The sequence below is a fragment of the Tupaia chinensis genome, unplaced genomic scaffold, assembly GCF_000334495.1.
Source record: "Tupaia chinensis unplaced genomic scaffold, TupChi_1.0 Scaffold144602_1, whole genome shotgun sequence".
Taxonomy (NCBI): Eukaryota; Metazoa; Chordata; class Mammalia; order Scandentia; family Tupaiidae; genus Tupaia; species Tupaia belangeri.
In genome coordinates this window covers 1,181,172-1,202,401 of record NW_006204462.1, presented here as the reverse complement: position 1 = coordinate 1,202,401, position 21,230 = coordinate 1,181,172, and the positions used below count along the sequence as shown (strand labels likewise).

Sequence of the window (21,230 nt, the reverse complement as noted above, 5' to 3'; positions counted from 1 at the left end):
TCTTTCAACATTTGGGGCCAGCAGGTGGTGTGGTGGTTAAGGTGCTGGACTCCCACATGACCGACTGCAGTTCGAGCCCCAGACCTGGCAGCTTGCTCTCTCACTTTCCCTGTCTCTCTCTGGTGAGTGCATGCGCTCTATAGGAAATTTAAATAATAATGATAATAATGATAACATTTTTAAAATAATTATTTTTTTAAAAAAGAAAACTGCTTTAACACGAACACTGAACTAAATTTCTCGAGTATGAACCAACTTCTTCCCTTCTCCTTGACAGCACACTTAGGGTGCTGTGCTGACATTTAAAGAGATCACGCACATACCGGTAGGCTGTGTTGTCTATGAACTGACTCCATAAGAGCAAAGATGTTGGAAGCCCTCGTTATAAAGAGGGTCACCTGGGGCAGACAGTAGTACACGGGGAGATCCCAGGCTCACACCTGGAACCCTTCCTGAGCATTCCAGGTGTGCGCATGCCCATGGGCCAGGGCTGGCACGAGCTGGGGATAGATCACAGCAGGAAGGCCTGCGGGTACTCATCCCTGTCTCTCACTCAGGGGAGCAAGAAACACACACACAGTCTCTGACCCAGCCACAGGGACGCAGGTAGCAGCAGGCAGCTCTGGAGTGCTGGAAGCCACACGGTCAGCATGGGTTAGGATCCTGAGTTATCTGGAACTCACACCCAAGAGCTGGCTAGCTACAGGGCTGTGGGAACGGTCACAGCAAGGTGGGGCCCTGTCAAGTGTGCCCGCCTCAAACTTACGATGTTCCGTGGAAATAAACTAGAAGGCAGGGGGGCGGAGGAGTCGATGAACTGATAAATGACTGGGGCACTACTCTGGGAGACACGCCAGTCCTCCCCAGAGCCTTTGCTCCCCCGAGCCGAGCCCTTCTCGCACTGGCACCCCAGGCTCTGCAGCTCCGCCAGGCCGGCCCCACACGCCTGCCGGGCCTCGGCCACCCCCTCAGGGGTCGCCTCTGAGCTCACCCTCCCATCACTGCACCAGCACCGGCTCGTGTCCTTCCCCACCTGTGTCTCTGTGGTGATGGTGACCGCCACCGTGCGGGCTACCTGCTGTCCCACGGGGGCGAGGCCTGTCTCTCCCTCCTGCATGCAGCAGAGTGACAGGGAACATGGTCAGAGACCACCAAGATAAGTGGACTCCTGAACAAACGTGGACAGACCCTAACGAAAGTGCCAGAACGGTAAGATGGCTGTGGTGGGACACACCTGTGGTCCCAGCCACTTGGGAGACATACAGGAGGGCTAAATACGGTGAGATGCTGTCTTTAAAATATACACAACTCCACCACCCCCGCCACACACACAGAAAAGAAAGGCCGAGAAAGAATCAACAAGGGAGCCGTGGAGTAGTGTTTAAGGTGCTGGACTCCCACATGGCTGACTGTAGTTCAAGTCCTGGACCTGGTGGCTTGCTTTCTCATTTCCTCTCTCTCTCTCTCTCTCTCTCTCTCATTCTGTCCTTCTCTAGTTGAATTTAAATAAATACATAAATAACTCTTAAAAAAAAAAGTACCAACAATGAAATAAAAAGACAGAGAATAAGAAAATTAAAATAATTTCCAAGTAAATGGGGGGAGAGACCAGCCATGGGGGTCCACAGAGTGCCACGGCAGGGGGTGCTGGAGACGGCCCCGGGAGGCCCAGCTTCTGCCCCCGACCAACCTGACACACCATGTATGGAGAGGCAGGTCTGCGATCCTGACTGACCCGGTGGATGGGGTAGGAGGACAGCCTCGTGGCCAACCCCATCCAGAACACCTGTCTCTCTCTCCTTCCCTCTCTCTTTCTCTCCGCAACACCATAATGAAAAAAACAAGATGGGAAGGATACGGCTGTGATACCACAAGGACACTCGGCTGGTCCAAAGTCAAAGCTGGCCACGTGGCACCTGCCAGGAGACTGAGGGCTGCAAGTGCGGCAGAGAGGAGGCAGGCAGGCAGGCAGCGGCTCGGACAGGGCCTGAGATGGCCAGGCTTCATGTGAAGTGACAGTACTGAGGGTTATTCATGCAATTCTTCCACGAGAGACACGACAGGGAGGGAGATGGCACCCCAGCCCGCCCAGCACAGCTGGCCCAGGGCCACAGGGACGTGAGCCCAGCACACTCCAACAGGTCTCCGGGTGCAAACCTGGACCCCCACCGGCCAGTTTCACGAAGGGTTGTATCACACCCCGCACCACCCTCAGCCTCCTAGAGCAGCATTAAACGTGACCGACAGGGACAAGACACCTCATGACGACTATGCAAACAATCCTGAAAAAGAACTAAGACTGCCCAGGGCGTTGAAACTGAACGCTCTGCACGGGGGCACAGAGAGCAGCACCACCGCGCTGGGCATGTCGCACCCGAGAGAGATGGCCGACGACATGGACGGGAGGCGTCAGCGTCTGCTCATCGGGGCTCGGATCTGGTACGCAGAGGCGTTTCCTGTCCAAAAACAGTGCAAGAACAGCAGAAGTGAACAAGCCACTAGCTCGACAAAGAGAGAAGGTGCAAAGCCGAAAGAAAAGTCAGCAACTCCAAGAGAAGACAAGAGAGGAGGTCACACTAGGTCTAGGCCACGCATTCTGCACACGGCATGCTGCCCCATTTGACACTGAGGCACAACTTCAAGAATGCTGTCATCGCCTTTTGGCCAGAACCGTCATCTTCCACTAATTCACCAGAATGATGGACACAAAGGGAAAGTAGAGAGGCACCCGATACATGTTCTCTAGGCCTTTTAGAAAACATGGAGTGGGTCCTTCAGCAACGTATCTGTGAATCTACGAGGAAGGTGATACTGTAGACATCGAGGGAACAGGTGCTGTTCAAAAGGGAGTGCCCCACAAATGTGACCATGGCACAACTGGAAGAGTCTACCACGTTACCCAGCGTGTTGTTGGCATTGTTGTAAACAAATAAGTTACGGGCAAGAGTCTTGCCAAGAGCATTAATGTGTGTATTGAGCACATTAAGCATTCTAAGAGTAGAGATAGCTTCCTAAAACATGGGAAAGGAAATGACTAGAGAAAGAAGGAAGCCAAAGAGGGGGACCAGCAGTTAGCGTAATGGCTATGTCGCTGGACTCCCATGTAATTGACCGCGGTTCGCATCTCGAACCCGGTGGTTTAAAACTCACGTCAGGCACATGTGCGTGTGTGCCCAAGATCCCAAGAGGAGAATGGAGAAGAAGGGATTGCGACGTGGCCATCCCCCCTGGGGGGTGATTGCTCACTTTCTGTCTCTCTGTCTCTGTCTGGCAAGCACACACATCCTATAGCAAAAACCTCTCAAAAAAAAAAAGAAAAGAAAAAAAGAGAGAGAAAAAAGAAGGAAGCCAAAGAGAAAGGGACCTGGGTTCAACTGAGGCGCCAGCCTGCTCCACCCAGAGAAGCCACTGTATGAGAACTGATGGAAAGGAGCCAGAGCTTCTGGAACCTGTTCTCTATGAGTTCATGGCATGATGGGTGTTAAAAATAAACTAATTGGGACCAGCAGTTAGAGTAATGTCTATGTCACTGGACGCCCATGTAGTTGACTGCAGTTCGAGTCCCAGACCCAGTGGCTTAAACTCATGCCGGGCATGTGTGCGTGCGTGCTCAAGATCCCGAGAGGAGAATGGAGGAGAAGGGACTGCAGCATGGATACCCCTGGGGGGTGATTTCTTGCTTTCTGGCAAATGCGCATACCCTATGGCAAAAACCTCTCCAAAAATAAATAAGTAAACAAACAAACAAACAAGTCTATAGTCTATTAAAAAAAAAAAAGGAATGCCATCATCAAAGAAGCCACAGCCAGAGATGATCAAACCTCCAAGGAGTGGCATGCTCTCCTAAGGAAACAGAGGGATGAGGAAGGAAGAAAAACTATTCTTTCTTTTATGAGTTCGGCAGAATACAACCAAACTCTGGCGAAGCCCACAAAAAAACTGACCCTGCAGAAGCCAGTCCTAAACATGACAGAAACAAAGAATCCACAAATATAAGAGCCAGAGAAAGTTCATGTGATGTGTGAAGGGAAGGTCTGTATTCAGGTCTCTGTGGACAAGTCATGCTGATGGGGGCCAACTCCCGTGATCTGGAAGCCATGAGGAGGACCAGGGGTCGGTGTCTGTGCCCAGTATACATGAATAGCACGCACAGGCCCCTGATCCTGGCTGGTCACGGAGGCACAGGGCAGGTCATGGCATGAGACCCGATTGAAGATGCTTGTCTTTCTGCTTCTTTCTCAAACTTCACAGAATAAAAAGGCAACCTATCAACATGCTAAATAAGACAGCAGTAACAGAAATCTTAAAAGTGAAACCTACTTTGTCGATTCACCTCCCCCATGCCCCCAGTCTGTATGGCCATTTCACTAACACCTGCACACACATGAGTGTGCGGGAGACGTGTAGGGCTGCTGGCTGCCTGTTGTTAAACAGACCCACACCATCCATGGGGCCTACACAACGGGTCGGGAGGCCACGGTCGGTTCCAGTGGCAGACCAGAAGCTGCAACGTCGAACTACCCCGGGACTTGTTTCCAGGAGTGTGGGATGTTGGTAACAAGGACCACTTGGGCCCCGGGAGGTGGTGAAAATTCTCAATTTACACCTACCAGCCAAGCACTGGGAAGTGGGGAAGGGTCTGGGCAAACAAACAAACAAAAACAGCAAATGAGCATAGAGCTGAGGGCCAGGGTGACGTGGTACTTGAGAAGGCCAGGTCCTGTAAGGTTGGCTGCGTGGTCAAGACTCGGCCCTGCCAGCTTGAAAACACGCCAGTCACATTTGTGTGTGCCGCAAGTCCTGAAAGGAGGGAGAAATGGAGAAGGGATTGCGGCGTGACCGCAGCATGACCATTCCCTACAGAAGGCACTTCCTTACTTTCTCTCTCTCTGGGGAGCACAAGTGTCCTCGGAAAATTAAAAAAAAAAAAGAAAGAAAAAAAAACGATTACAGAATAGAAGCACAGGTATACAACACACCAACAGGAAAAGGTTCAGCAAAGTTAACACAACAGTATCCGAGAGGGCGCAGAGGGACAGGGAATAGTAACAGGTCACCGCGAGGCTTAGGAGAGCCCCTGGGCCCCCACTGCCAGACACCATGTGTACCCTGAAAGCAGCACCAACGTCACAGTGCGGCGGTCTCCTCGAGCCCCGTGCTGCGCTCGCAGAGAGCTACTGCAGTCTCTCTCCTGCCGGCCGCTCGCCTCCATGCCAACACCTGCTTTCAGGACAGGCGTGCTTGGCTGAGCCCCACCCGCACAGCAGGCTCGTCTCTGAGAGCGTGGCCAGTGCGGCCTGCTCCAGGCAGCACAGTAAGTGATGGCGGGACGAGCTCATGGTGGGAGTCCACCGGAGGGAGCGACGTGGCAGGCAGCATTTGGAGCCAGAGACCGATGGGAGGCACGGGGTTCAGGGACATGGGAGATCACCAGGACACAAAGTAAATGGACCGAGCAGTTGCCACAGAGGAGGGCACCAGGACTAGAGGAAGAAAAAGCCCATTTGCTTCTAAGATTGGATGGCATCTACTGTCACTGCTCTGCTCTGCGAATGTCCACACCAGAGGCTACAGTTAAGCATGCATGTTTTTATATTTTATACTGAAGTTTCAATTATTTTCCTGCCATTTTATAAAGATAATAAACTTGGAGCAGCAGATGACATAATGGTTATGTTATTGGACTCCCACATGACTGACCATAGTTCGGCCCAGTGGCTTGAAACTCATGCAGGACGCACGTGCGTGCATGCCCAAGATCCCGAGAGGAGAATGGAGAAGGGATTCCAGTGTGGCCATCCCCCCCCCCGGGGTGTGTGTGTGTGTGATTTTCTCGGTTTCTGTCTCTCTGTCTCTCCAGCAAGTACAAACACCCTTATAGCAAAAATCTCTCTAAAAAGTGTAATACAAACATATAAATTATCATCGTATTTGCTAACAAGGGAATTTTCACTTGAATAAGCAATTTTTTTTAGTAACTTTTTATCATCTTTAAGCTGCCAGAATGTGTGTTTTGCAGAGGCAGACAGAGAGGGAGAGGGAGAAAGCTTCTCCCAGTGGGGCATGGTCATGCCTTTATCCCTTCTCCTCCATTTCTCCCTCCTGTCAGGATTTGGGACATGCATGCACAGGTCCCTGGTATGTCTTTCCACGGCCAGGACTTGAATGCACTTGGCCATGTAGGATCTGGCTCCCTTAACCACTAGTCCACAAAGCAAGCCCTGGAATGAGCAAATTCTTAACCCTGGTTTAATTAACATTGTGCATAACGAACGTTGACAAACATCCTGAGCCAAACCAATGGCACAGGTGTCGCACATCTGGCCGGGGACCCAACATAGGTTGGCACACCATGCTACAGCTGCCAGAGAAAAGTCCTCTTCCCTTAACCGGCTGGTAACTGGAAGACTCATGAGCCAAGAAAATCCGGCCACCGACAAGTTTCTTTTTCCCATCCTCCATCCAGCTTTCATGAGAGAGTACAAAGGCACATTTGCAAAATTAAAGAGAGAAAGAAACAAACACATATTTGGTACAGTTGAGCTCTAAGCCAAGGAACAGCGGCCGGTCCAGGAACCTTCCCAGTTATGCATTTCAAACCACAGGCTACGAGATGGCCGTTAAACAAGGGCCCGTTACGTCCACGCCATGGCCGTGCTAGCGCCAACATGTGAGCTTCAATTACAGCTCTATCGCAGACATGGTGACACACTTAGGCTAACCCGAGAATGTGTCTATTCAGAAAGGCTCACCTTCATCCACAGAAAACTGACAGCTCTTATCATTGAAAAAAAGTATTTTCTTCTTATCAGGTCGATTCACAAATAATATCTGGTCCCCTAAAGCCTTAAAGATAAAGAAAAATTGTTTCAGTTAACTTCAAATTACCTCACAAAAAAGTTCATTTGCACAAGAAAGGACTCCTCCCCCTTTTAACCCTCAGTGCACCATTAGGGCCCACTGGACCCAACTATACTTCCTTCCCGAGTCTTTCCGTCCAGTTTTGGCTGTAAGGAATGACATTTCAAGACTGTCATTCTTTTTTTTTTTGAGAGATGTTTGCTATAGGGCACATGTGCTTGCCAGAGAGACAGACAGCAAGAAATCGCTGCCCCCCCCCCCGGGGTATGGCCATACTGCAATTCTCTTGGGATTTGGGGCGTGCATGCACACGCATCTGGTGTGAGTTTCAAGCCACCAGGTCTGGGACTCAAAACTACAGTTGACATGTGGGAGTCCAGTGCTTTAACCACCACGCCACCCGTTGGCCCCCAAGACTTCTTATCTTACAAGTGTTCTGAAGAACAGAGGACTTTTTTTTTTATAATAACGTAAGAGAGGGAACAGAGAGAGACAGGTGTTTGTGACACAGTCTTGCCTGACACCCTGCCATGACTTCCCAGACCAGCCAGGATTAAAGCCGCACACCATGCGCTCGCTTGTCTTCCCATGCAGCCAGCTGCCTGCAGGGACCCAGTGGTGCACATGGCAAGTTCCTTTTTCTTTTCTTTTTCTTTTTTCTTTGGAGAGGTTTTTGCTATAGGGTGTGTGCGCTTGTCAGAGAGACAGAGAGAGACAAAGAGACAGAAAGCGAGAAATCACCCCCCGTGGGGATGGCCACGTCGCAACCCCTTCTCCATTCTCCTCTCGGGATCTTGGGCACGCATGCACATGTGCCCGATGTGAGTTTAAGCCACCAGGCCTGGGACTCAAACTGTGGTCAACTATATGAGAGTCCAGCGACACAGCCATTACACCAACTGCTGGTCCCCACGCTGGTATTTTCTAAAACAATAAAATTCAGTCCTTACTGCAATTAATATTTGGAAACATCAGGACCTTTTAAGAATCTAAGACTTCTTCTACCTTGCTATTTACTCATTATTACCATCATTATTTCCAACTGGCTTCTTAAAAGCTAAAACAGGTCCAGTCTCTGTGGCTCATCTGTGTGGTACTAGATCGTAGAGCTGGAAGTCACATGCTGACCATAGTTCTAGTCCCCAGCCCAGTCAGCCTGAAACACACCAAGCCAGTGCGAGAGGAAGGGGGCTGCAGTGTGACCATGCCCTTCTCTTTACCTCTCTCTCTCTTCCTCCCTGCCTCACATCAGTCTATGATGAATAAAAAACAAATGTTTAAGTAGGCTGGTTCCACAGCTTAGTGGCTAAAGGAGCCGAATCCCACAGGGCCGGCCATGGTTCAAACCCCAGCCCCAGAAGCTTGAAAAGCATTCCAGCCATGCATGTGTCTATGCCCCAAATCGGATGGAGAAGGGACTGCAGCATGGCCATACCCCTCTGAGTGCGTATCTGCACATGTGCCTTCTAATAAGTAACAAGAAAAAAACAAATACGGAAATCCTCGTGCAGTTGGTGGGACTGAAAAATAGGTCCAACACCTATGGAAAACTGTATGGCAGCTCCTCAAAAAATTAAAAACAGAATTGTCACATAATTAAGCAATCCTACCTTTGCGCACACATGCAAAGAGTGTAACAAAGTATCAACAGGGACATGCGCACTCCATGCGCAGCAGCCTCACTACCACCTCTAGGGTGAGCAAATGACCAGGACCCACCGCAGATGTATCAGACACTCATGGGGGCTGCATCTAGCTTTAAAAACGAGGGAGATCTTGTCACATTACAACATGAATGAACCTCGAGGCAGGCCAGCTAGGTGGCATGGAGGTTAAGGCAGCTGGACTCTGCAAGGCCAAGTGTGTGGTTCAAGTCCTAGACCTGGCAGCTTGGAAAATATGTTGTATGCAAGTGCGCAGATGCATGCCCAAAATCCTTAGAGGTTAATGGGAGAAAAGAAAAGGCACGGCCCTTCCCTAGGGAGCGATTTCTCACTCTCTCTCTGGCGAGTGCCCGTGTCCTGCACTGCTGCCTGCAGTTCTCAGGTGGGAGGGGAGAGCCTGTCTTTAAAAATCAAGACAGACGCCAGGCAAACCCTTACATAAGATGTCTAAGGCCATCACCTCTCCCCCAGTAGGATGGTCACTATCAGACTAGGAACAACTTTTTAACAGGATGTGGGGACTCAGTTTTGCAAAACGTTACTATTTTGAAGAGCTTTTTGTTTCACGACAGGGTCACGGGTGACCCTGCTGAGCCCACTGAGCGAAGCCAGCCACACCACAGCAGTCACACGTGTCGCCATGCTGAGCTGCACAGGAGGCCCCACGTTGGCCCCAGGTCTCCCTGCACACTGGGCTCAGGCGTGCATGCTAATGACCTGGGAGCTGAAGGAGGGCCGGGTCATGGTACTACAATCCCACTGAGGGTGCCTCCCTTTCCCCTCTCCTCTCATTCTTTCTCTTCATCCCTCTCTCCACCCGTCCCTCATGAGACAATAAACTATATTTTTTTGAGAGATTTTTGCTATAGGCACATGCACTCACCAGAGAAACAGAGACATAGACAGAAAGCAAGAAATCACTCCCCCAGGGGGGGATGGCCACACCACAATCCCTTCTCCTCTTGGGATCTCGGACACACATGCACATATGCCCGGCCAGAGTATTAAGCCACCAGGCCCAGGACTTGAACCGTGGTCGACTATGTAGGAGTCCAGCAATGTAACCATTACACCATCTGCTGGTCCCAGAGATAATGAACTTTTTAAAAATGGTTAGATGTTAAATTTTATTTTACCAACATTAATTTTTTTTTAGTTTTTAAGAAAGAACCCTATGAGTAGCTAATTGAACACATCACCTATATGCATAGCAGCATGGGTGCAACAAAGGCTAACAGCACCATGCTGGTAGTCAGCGTACTGCCTCGCCGGGATGGGGACTCTGGCTGTGGCCAGGCTCCGTCACTCTCTTGAGCTCCTGCTCTCGGGCAGCCCTTTGATCCCTAGCGAGCACTACAGGCACTCTTCCTCAAGCACTGTGACCACACAGCAGCAACTGCAATCATCGTCCCTCTCCACCAGGTCTGAGGGGTGGACCTGATTGTGCTGAGGAGCGCCTCAAAAACCGCCCAGGACAGGACACATAATGCTTTTTTTGGAGAGGTTTTTGCTATAGGGCGTGTGCGCACGCCAGAAAGACAGAGAGAAAGAGAAAGACAGAAAGCGAGAAATCACCCCCAGGGGGATGGCGACGCCACAGTCTCTTCTCCTCCATTCTCCTTTCGGGATCCTGGGCTTGGGATCCTGGGCTTGCACGCACACGCACCCAGTGTGAGTTTAAGCTACCGAGTCCAGGACTTGAACTGTGGTCGACTACATGGGAGTTCAGCAACATAGCCATTATGCTAACTGCTGGTCCCAGAACACATAATGCTTTTAAAAACAGAATAAAAAGTCTGGGTTTTAAGTAGTTTAGAAAGAAATCTTCCCTGACAATGAGAAGAGATGATGCACTTTCATGGTCCTTCAGCTCGAACCTTACGGAAGACAGCTGGTGACAAGAGGCTATCGAGGTGACCCTTCATCGCCAAGTGTTTACAGGGGACACCTGTCACCCCTGACGCGGCTGCTGCTACCCTCCTTTGCACACACGAGCCAGGTGGTGGCTTCAAGTGTCCCTGTGTGCACCTGAGGGGACTTTCTAAATAGTTCGAAATGGTTGATATCCTAAAAGTATCACAAATCAATAGCAACAAACATTAAAAGCAAGAAGACATTATTAACTCAAATTAATTAAGATCTAAAAGGAAAAGAGCAGTGACCTTGACAGCTTTCTGGGAGTTGGGCAGTCCTTCTTCTATGTCTTCCAGAAGGATCCCTCCAAGGCCTCGCTGGTCATGCTTGTCCAGAAGCCTGAGCAGGGCCTTCTTGTCCTTCAGGTTGTACTTGGGCTTGAAGGCGTACTTCCCGTCGACCACTTCAATTTTGGGGTTGTTGACCAATGCCTGTTGGATAGACCAACAGAAGGAAATGTCACATGAGCATTCTCAAATCCTAATTACTAAAAACACAAGGCTACTCAACAGAATGGCAAGTAAGAGTACCCTATGCTTCCACTCCCTGAGACACACACAAGCATGACGTACAAGCATATAAACTGTACTTCAGTACTTGCACAGCAACAGCAATCACTCTGTAAAGACGTAAGCAAAACTGCTATGCTGACTTCTTTACAGCTTTCACAATAAACCATTAACTTTCACATTTAGATAAACAGACAAATAAGTAGGATTACATGAAAATCAACAAATAAATCTTATCAGAAATAAAAAATAAAAATAGGAGGCCAGCAGGTGGTGTGTGGTTATGGTGCTAGACTCCCACATGGCTGACCATGGTTCAAGTCCCAGTCCTGGACCTGGTGGCCTGTTTTCTCACTCTCCCCCCATCCCCCGGCCCTATCTGGTCAACTTAAAGTAAACAAACAAATAAATAAAGTTAAATTTAAAATAATTCTATTGAAAAAATAAATAAAAGTAGAAGCCAGGGCCAGTCCCATGGCCTAGTGGTTAAGGGAGCCAGATCCCACATGGCTGACTGCATGATTCAAATTGTGGTCCCAGTAGCTTGAAAAACACAACAGGCATTAGTATGTTTCTGTGCCCCCAAAATCCCAAAAGAATGGGGAGGTGGAGGAGAGGGATGGTGATGTGATCATGCCCCACTGAGGGGCACTCTTTCTCTCATCCCCACCTTTGTCTTTCTGTCATTCTCTGGGGAGTACCCAGGTGCTCTGGCTTATTAAAAACAAAGACCCTGGGGCTAGCAAGTGACATGGTGGTTAGGGTGCTTGATTCCCATATGGCCAACCATGGTTTGCTTTTTCTCTCTCTCTTTCTCTCTCTGGTGAGTGCACATTCCCTGTAGTAAGTTAAAAAAATAATAATAAATAAATACTTAAGAAAAATAAATAAAAACAAAGACCCTATACCAGTTCTTTTAAGAAAAAATAAAAACATTACCAGATTCCTGTTTATTAAAACACTCTGGGGAGGATCAGTAGATAACATAATGGTTATGTTGCTGGATTTACACATGGCTGACCATGGTTCAAGTCCCAGACCTAGAGGCTTGAAACTCATACTGGGTGTGTGTGTGTGCCTAAGATCCTGGGAGGAGAATGGAGAAGAAGGGATTGTGGCATGGTCATCCCCTAGGGGGTGATTTCTCACTTCCCCTCTCACTGTCTGTCTCTCTCTCAGGTAAGCACATGTACCCTAAGGCAAAAACCTCTACAAAATAAATAAATAAATAAATAAAAAATAAAACAAACTCTAGTTAGGACCACCAGCCCTGTGTCCTGGTAGTTAAAAAAACCAGATCCCACATGGCCAACTATATGGTTTAAATCTAGCCCCAGGAAGTTTAAAAAACATGCTGGATGCATATGCATGGGTGCCCAAAATGTAACACAATAAACAAAATGCTCCAGTTACAGTAAATATCTCTTAAAAACTAATGTTTTTTGCAGTATTTTAAGTCTATTCTTACCTCAGTCATCAGCCACTGTTTTTGCTTCAGTCCAATATCTAAATGCTGTGTTTCATCCAAAATTTCTTCTAAAGTTAGAGGATGCGTATCTCCTCGCTGATGCCGAGTCTGTCCACGGAAATAAGCATCATCAGAAGACAATGGTAAACGCCAGATGTGAGCCAGCCCCGGTGCTTCGCAGAGGAAGCAGAATCTCACATGGCCAACCAGGGTTTGAGTCCTGGCCCTGAGGGCTTCCAAGCCAGGCAGGCACACGTGCCCAGGATCTGAACAGGATGAGGAGTAGAAGAAAAAGAGCTGAACTGTGGCATGACCAAGCCCCCATCCCCAGCCCAGCACACACGAGTGTGTTACAACAACAAAGACTGCCAGGGCAGCCCGTGCTGCAACGCGTAAGGAAGCCGGATCCACATGGCCAATCGTGGTCCAAATCGCTGCCCTTGGAGCTTGCAAACCTTGCCAGATCTACGTGTGTGTGTGCAATCAAAACTCTGATGGGAGGCAGAAACGGGAAGGGACTGCAGCATGGCCATGCCCCATTTTGGGGGTGTTTTTCTCTCCCTCTCTCTCTCTTGTAAGTATACACACCCTCTGACAAAAACCAAAATGCCAGCTGCATAAACCACAGTTACACATAAACAAATCTTTGCAGGCATGTAGAGGAGACACTATGTGAGGTGCCATAGTTATAGTGGTGAAGAGCATGCACTAAATCAGAGAACTGGTTAAACTCAAAGCTCTATAAGCCAAACAAAAAAAAAATTTACAATTCATATCATAAAGAACTGATCTTGGGGACCAGCAGGAGGTGTGGTGGTTAGGTGCTGGACATTCCTACATGGCCGACCACGGTTCTAGTCCCGGACCTGGCAGCTTGCTTTCTCACTTTCCCTCTCTCTCTTTCTCTCTCTGGTCAAATTAAAATAAAAAGAATGAATTGATACAATTAAAACAATTCCTTAAAAAAAAAAAAGATCTTCTAATACTCAGAGTTCCAAAACCTTACAGAAAAATGCCAGAAAGACAGGAATACAGGGACCAGCTAATAGTGTAATGGTTATGTCACTGGACTCCCATGGAGTCGACCATATTCAAATCCTGGACCCAGTGGTTTAAGGCTCACGCTGGGCGCATGTGCGTGTACATCTGAGATCCCTAGAGGAGAGTGGAGAAGGGACTGTGGTGTGGCCATCCCCCTGGGGGGGTGACTCTTGGCTTTCTGTCTCTCCCTCTCTCTTTTTGGCAAGTGCATGCACCCTACAGCAAAAAATCTTAATTAAAAAAAAAAAAAAAAGACAGGAATACATGAAACACAGAAAAAGAAGTGTATGTGGCCTTAAACATATGAAAAAATACTCAGCTTCCACCAAGATGTTTCTTCTTTTTTTTTTTTTTTTTTTTGGAGAGGTTTTTGTTATAGGGCGTGTGCGCTCGCCAGACAGACAGAGAGAAACAGAGAGACAGAAAGCGAGAAATCACCCCCCAGGGGGGATGGCCACGCCGCAATCCCTTCTCCTCCATCCTTCTCTCGGGATCTTGGGCATGCACGCACATGCGCCCGGTGTGAGTTTAAGCCACTGGGTCCAGGACTCGAACTATGGTCGACTACACGGGAGTCCAGTGACATAGCCATTATGCCAACTGCTAGTCCCCGATGTTTCTCATCTACTGAGCTGGCAACTCTTTCATGTCTGACAACGCTATCGTTGCAGCTATTAAGGAGGCAGGCTTCTCAGGCCGTTGGTAAGAGTACAGAACATTACCCAACCCCTAGGAAGGACAATTTGATAGAACGAATGCATGTAGGGGCAGGCAGGTGGCATGGTGGTTGAGGTGCTGGACTCCCACATGGCTGACCTGGTGGCTTGCGAAATGGAGGAGAAAGGACAGTGATGAGACAGTAACACCAGCTGGTGCTTTCTCCCCTTCCCTGTCTCTCCTTTGGCAAGCACCTGTGACCTCTAGCAAATTAAAAAAAAAAAAAAAAGAACAAAACATCTCTAGAGGAAGATACAAAAATCTATCAACACTGGAGTCCTCTGAGGAGGTGAATGAGATAGTGAAGAGAGAGAACTTAGAGGAAACTTACTTTGTACTGTTCTCTTGTACCTTGAAATTTTTAAAAATCAGGTGTATTAATGAACTAAATATCAATATATAGCACACATGTAAATATATGAAAACAGCATAACTAGTAAAGTGAAATGAGTATTTTAAAAATTAAAAGCTTCTGGGGCTGGCAAGTGGTATGGTGGTTAAGAATGCTGGACTCCCACATGGCTGACAGTGGTTCTATTCCCGGACCTGGTGGCTTACTTTCTTGCTTTCCCTCTCTCTGCCCTCTGGTCAAATTAAAGTGAATAAAGTTAAATGAAATAATTATTTTTTTAAAAAATTAAAAGCTTCTTCTTTGAAAAGACAAAACTGACAGACTTATAAACTGACAGACTTACAAATAATACTGGTTAAAAAAAGAAGATGGAGGGCAGGCAGGTGGCATGGTGGTTGAGGTGCTGGACTCCCACATGGCTGACCTGGTGGCTTGCTTTCTTACTTTTTCTCTCTCTGTTTCTCTCTGGTAAGCACCTGTGCCCTATAGTAAATTAAAATAATAATAAAAGTAAATAAATCTTTTTAAAAAATACATATATACTATTGCACTTAAATTTGGAACAAGCAACCCTAGCTCTAAGGTTTATCCTACAGCTATACTAGCATAACATACGGAGAAGTGACCGGGGTCACCATGGTGCTGTCTGCGAAAGAAAGACAGCAGCACAACCCACGTGGCTACAACACGGACTGACCCAATGAATGGCAGCATGGCCTCGTGGCAGTGCACAGCCCACGTGTCCACGACACAGAGTGACCCATGAATAGCAGCACGGCCTTGCTGCGGGACACAGGGCCAGAAGGCAAAGGCAGGTGTCCTCTGTGCTCACTGAAAAGGTGCCCAGGCCAAGTTAGGGTGAGGCCTCACACAGACATCAAGTGACAGGGCAGTGCTCTGACTATGGCCGTCACGTGAGGCCAGGTACAGAACTTCTCACTTGTGGTACCCTGTGACACTTGGCTTTGCATCAGACAGTGACATGCATTTCAGGTGATGACAGGCATGAAGGAAGCCTGAGGGGAAACAGGTCCCATGGCAAAAGGGTCACTTTCTCTATCTCTCCGGTCAAATTAAAATCCAGAGACCTTCCTGAACACCAAGCATGCATGTTGCTGTGATCCAGGGGGAAGAAAGTGAGGGTGCACTCTACTTTAGATCTCTCTCTGTCTGTTTCAAGGCAGAAATAAATAAGGCAACTTAGGGGGGGAGAAAAACAGAAAAAAATAAAAAAACAGAGGTGTTGTATTACTGCCTAGGTACACTCTTATTAAGTAAGAGAAATGCTGGGCTTAAATTCTAAGCTCAAATCAATGTGAATGAAACACTCTAAAATGACTTGCTGCAAAGCCACGCTAGCTAATGCGGGAGCCGAGACGGCGAGCTGCGCCGCCCAGTGTGGATGAGGTACACATGTGCAGCGCACATATTAAGATGCACACCCGTGTGCACGTTCACTTCTGGAACCCACCCCCTTCTGCCAAGGCACAGCGGGCTTTCTGTGGCTGAAACAAGGACTTACCTTCATGTAGTTCACAATCTTGGCAAGGACGCCGAACTTGTACCCGGAGCTTCCGGACAGGGCTTTCAAGTTAAAGGAGCCGTTGCTGTGATCTGGGAACAAAGCGCTTTCATGTTAGACACGATCACAACTTTAAAGCAGCTGAGATTATTTCAATTCTGATAAAGAGTTCTTGTCTGACTTTTTAATTTTTTTCTTTAGAGAGATTTTTTGCAATAGGGCGTGTGCGCTCGCCAGAGAGACAGAAAGCAAGAAATCAATCGGGGGTGGGGGAGGAGGCCACACCACAATCCCTTCCCCTGGCTCCTCTCAAGATTTTGGGCACACATGCACAAGCACCCAGCATGCGTTTTAAGCCGCTGGATCCGAGACCCGAATGGCAGTTGACTAAGTGGGAGTCCAGCAAAATAACCATTACGCCATTCGCTGGTCTCTTGTTTGATTTTTTTTTTATGTAATTAATTTTATCTTGTAAAATCTCGGTGAAAAATACACAATATTTGCGGGCATGTTAAACTATCAGCTTTCTCTCTGAAGTAGGAAACAAGTATAAGCCATCTGATAGCATTAAAATACAGCTCTCTGGCACAGTGTGGTAGCTATGACCAATAAACACGGAGCTACATTCCACAGAGCGACTGTAGTTCAAGTCCCAGCCCTGGCAGCTTGGAAAGTATGCTGGACACGTGTGTGTGCCCCAGATCCTGAGAGGATAGAGAAGTAGAGGAGAAAGGATTGCAGGGTGTTTTCTCCCCCACTCTCTGTCTGATGAGTACCATGCACCATCTGGCAATTAAAAAATAGTAATAAAATAAAGTAACTGTTTTAGGAGCCAGTAGGTGGCATGGCAGTTAAGGCACTGGACTCCCACATGACCTACAATGGTTTGAGTCCCAGACCTGGTGGCTTGAAATTCACATCAGGCACGTGTCCAAAATCCCAAGAGCAGAGTGAAGGAGAAGGGGCTGCAGTGTGGCCATCCCCACAGGGGCTGATTTCTTACTTTCCCTCCCTCTCTAGCGAGCACAAGTACCCTATGGCAAAACCTAAAAACAAAGTTATTTTACAAATACCCTTATTTTACACATACTTTCATTCTGAATAATTTCCTCCCATATTTAGAAGTGTAGCTTATTGGGAACCAGCAGTTAGCGTAATGGCTATGTCGCTGGACTCCCACGTAGTCGACCGCGGTTCATGTCCCGGACCCGGTGGCTTAAAACTCATGCTGGGCGCGTGTGCGTGCATGCCCAAGATCCCGAGAGGAGAATGGAGGAGAAGGGATTGCGGCGTGACCATCCCCCCTGGGGGGTGATTTCTCGCTTTCTGTCTCTATGTCTCTCTCTGTCTGTCTGGCGAGCGCACACGCCCTACAGTTTGCTATAGGACGCGTGCGCTCGCCAGACAGAGAGAGACATAGAGACAGAAAGCGAGAAATCACCCCCCAGGGGGGATGGTCACACCGCAATCCCTTCTTCTCCATTCTCCTCTCGGGATCTTGGGCACGCACGCACACGCGCCTGGCGTGAGTTTTAAGCCACTGGGTCCGAGACATGAACCGCGGTCGACTACGTGGGAGTCCAGCGACATAGCCATTACGCTAACTGCTGGTTCCCGCCCCTGAGGCTTTTCAAACACACACACACACACACAAAACAGAAAAATTGAGCGGATTCCTTTTAAAAGATAAAAAAAAATTCAATTCAGAGTCAGACGGGCAGAGTGGTCACACAGCATCCTGTAATACTTGGTCCCACCCTGTGCATACTAGGGCACGTGTGCGTGTGCCCCTGACCCAAGCTGGCTGAGGTTGGGGGTGGGTCATGGCATGAGAGCCCGGTTGGGGTATCTAGGCCCCAGCTCCAGGAAGAGTAAAAAAACTTAAAAAAAAAAAAAAAGAACAGCTGATGCCCTGGGCCAGCTCCACGGTACAAAGTCAGTGCTGTGCCCTGGGAAGAAGGTTCCACATGGCTGACGGTAGTTGAAATCCCCACCCTGGAGCTGGACGGACACACCAGGAAGTGGCACGTGAGCCCAAGACCCTGACAGGAGGGAGGAGTGGGGAGAAGGGGCTGAGTGTGGCCTCGCCTCACCGCAGGGCTCGCTTTCCGGCAAGTGTGAGCGCCCTCTATCAATACTCCAAGTTCGATTTATCACCGCTTACATCAAGTCTCTGCTTACCAACTGAAAACCGAAAATGGGGGCGAACTAGCGGGAGCTAACAGGAAACATGATGGTAGAACTATTCTAAAGTGAATGTTACCAATAACACCAGGAGTAAACGGCAGCGCAGCCTGTGCCTGGTGGGTAAGGCACCTGGATCCCACTCCCACGGTTTGAGTCCCGCACCCAAGGGCGTGCTTTCTCCCGCCCCACTCCCTGCCCACACGAGCACACACACCCTGTGGCAAATTAAAAATAAATAAGATGGGGCCAGCAGATGGTAGAGTGGTTGTGTTGCTGGACTCCCACATGGCCAACTGTAGTTTGAGTCCTGGACCTGGTAGCTTGTGTTCCCAAGACTGCAGGAGGAGAATGGAGGAAAAGGGATTGCAGCATGGCCAACCTCCCTGGCGGGGGGTGGGGGTGGGGTAGATTTCTCATTTCTCTCTCACTGTCTCTGTCTCTCTCTCCAGTGAGCACAAGCGCCCTCAGGCAAAAACCTCTAAAAAATAAAATAAGTAAATAAGCACAGGCACACCACTGCACAAAGGGTACTTACAAACTGTGATAGCACTGCCCACTGGAGGAAATCCTCTCTCCCCGACACCCTGGTACCCAGGACTCGCTCAGAAGAGCCCACTGTGCCACACTTCCAAGTGCCACTGTTCACAGAGGCCACCGTAAAGCAAGGTCAGGAATACTCTTCACGGCCTGGTGGTTTGCAAACCAGGCATCAAGGCAGAGGCCACCATGGTCCTGAGTCCACACAGGGCGAGGTTACATTAAAGGGGGAGGCCAGGGCCAGCAGGTGATGTGGTGGTTAAGGAGCTGGACTCTCACATGGCCAACTGCAGTTCGAGTCCTGGTCCTGGCAGCTCGCCTTCTCACTTTCTCTCTCTGGTCAAATTAAAAAATAATAATAAATAACAAAATTAAACAAGTAATTCTTTCAAAAAAGGGCGGGCATCTCTAGCATAGCTTGGTAATAATCATTTTTAAAAAGATGGCATTAGAACCACCACAAGTAAAATGTAACTGCTGTCAGAGACCCAGAACAGCTTAGAGGAAACGGGACACTCTTGGGAGAAGCCTCAGGGACTCGGTTCTCAGAGGGTGTTTTTATGAGACTAAAATGAAACCTGATCTGTGTTCCCTTCACAAGCAACGTAGTTGCAAGTTTTGTAATAGTTTAATTGGCACAGTGAGTCCTACCACACTTCCAAAAACAGCAATATTCCAGACATCTCAGAGCATCAACACTGCACCAGGTCACGAGAGGCTAGGGATGGAGGTTCGGGACAGTTCGCCGGCTTTCCCACGGTGTCGAGGGTACTTTAAGAACAGCAGCTGCGATTTGCCCGACGCTCATAACCTGCCAAACACCATGCTCAAGGATTTTCATTGTCAGCTTCTCCCCAAAACCCTACTTCAGAGAAACTGGTGGCCCCTTTTAGTAAGAAAACTGAGGATGATAAGAGGCAGAAGTAGATTTAAATGCAGTTGTCAAGGATGCACACGGCCTTGCAGGGACTCATTACCCAGCCTTCACACAGAACGTCCCGTCTTGACCCGCTAGACTGCCCAGTGTAGACACCTGTGCACGGACTCTTACTGCTTCCCCACGAACCTGGGGAGACAGAACTGCCTCCTGGCGCCCGGGTGATGGGGAGGCTAGGACAGACTCACATGTGAAGAGTGATGGCATCCAGGGTCAGTTCTGGCTGAACATCCACACGCAGTAAATGCTGCTGGAGGGGGCGTGCACAGCACTGTCCACGTGCCCCGTGCGGGCCCCAAACCTCGCACACGTCTAAGTACCCTGACTGGACGGCGTCCCTGCCTACTGTTGGGCTGGCCCTGCCCACAGTGAAAACTGCAACTGCCAACAACGCTGGTGGCCAGCGAGGGTGACATGGACCGCCAGCACAGGTGACATGGACCACCAGTGCAGGTAACACAGACCGTCTGTGCAGGGTAACATGGACCACTGGTGTGAGTTAACACGGACTGCCAGTGTGACACAGACCATCAGCCTGGGTGACACGGACCGCCAGCATGGGTGACACGGACCGCCAGCACTGGTGACACGGACCGCCAGCACTGGTGACACAGACCGCCAGCACGGGTGACACGGACTGCCAGTGGGAGTAACATGGGCTGCCAGCACGAGGAACATGGACTGCCAGTGTAACACAGGCCACCAGGGTGTGACCCAGACTGCCAGTGCAAGTAACACAGCCTGCCAGGGTGGGCGCCTCTGCCACTGCACACTCGCTCACAGAACAGCGTGCCTGTCTAACGTCAGCCCTTCCAGCCCGCAGAGCTAGAACTTTCTCTGTCCCCTGGGAGGTCTCCGAGCCCAAGCCAGCTCCTGAGCCTACTGTCTCAGTCAGAGTTGACACAGGGAAGGGGCTGTAAGCAAAGCTAGGACAGTCCCATGGGACCAGCAGTTAGCGTAATGGCTATGTTGCTGGACTCCCACGTAGTTGACCGCAGTTCGAGTCCCGAACCCGGTAGCTTAAACTCACGCCGGGAGCATGTGCGTGCATGCCCAAGATCCCGAGAGGAGAATGGAGAAGAGATTGCTGCGTGGCCATCCCCTGGGGGGTGATTTCTCACTTTCTATCTCTCTGTCTGTCTGGCGAGTGCACGCACCCTATAGCAAAAACCTCTTCAAAAAAAAAAGCTAGGACAGTCCCTGCAGGGAGTCCATGCACCCGCTGGAGACAAGACACAGGCTGGGACCTGGACTTCCGGCTGCCCGGTCCCCATCCCCGACAAGTTCCCCAGTCCTGGCACTGGTGAGTTCACGGTTAAATGCTAAGGAGCCATCCATTTCTCAGCGTTCACAGATGCCTGCACGGGACTGAGCCAGACGAAAAAGAAAAAAAAGGAAAGGGGCTGTCAGCCCACGCTGAGGGCGAGGGAGGGCGGCCGGACCAAATGCAAATGAGCGGGGGCGCTGCCTGGGCCCGCCCAGTCGCCGGCAGCTCCATCTTGGCTGGTCTGCACCCCCACC

At 49.4% G+C, this 21,230-nt stretch overlaps 1 protein-coding gene across 1 annotated transcript in view; it reads right to left on the bottom strand.

Moving 5' to 3' along the window:
- GTF2E2 (general transcription factor IIE subunit 2) overlaps positions 1–21,230 on the bottom strand; it is a 55,448-nt gene that overhangs the window by 14,101 nt on the left and 20,117 nt on the right. Inside the window, exons 2-5 of the mRNA XM_006167187.3 lie at positions 16,049–16,140; positions 12,417–12,524; positions 10,688–10,870; positions 6,753–6,846 (exon numbers count right to left, since the gene is read on the bottom strand). Coding sequence (XP_006167249.1) covers positions 6,753–6,846; positions 10,688–10,870; positions 12,417–12,524; positions 16,049–16,140 — 477 coding nt within the window. The remainder of the gene's footprint in view (positions 1–6,752; positions 6,847–10,687; positions 10,871–12,416; positions 12,525–16,048; positions 16,141–21,230) is intronic.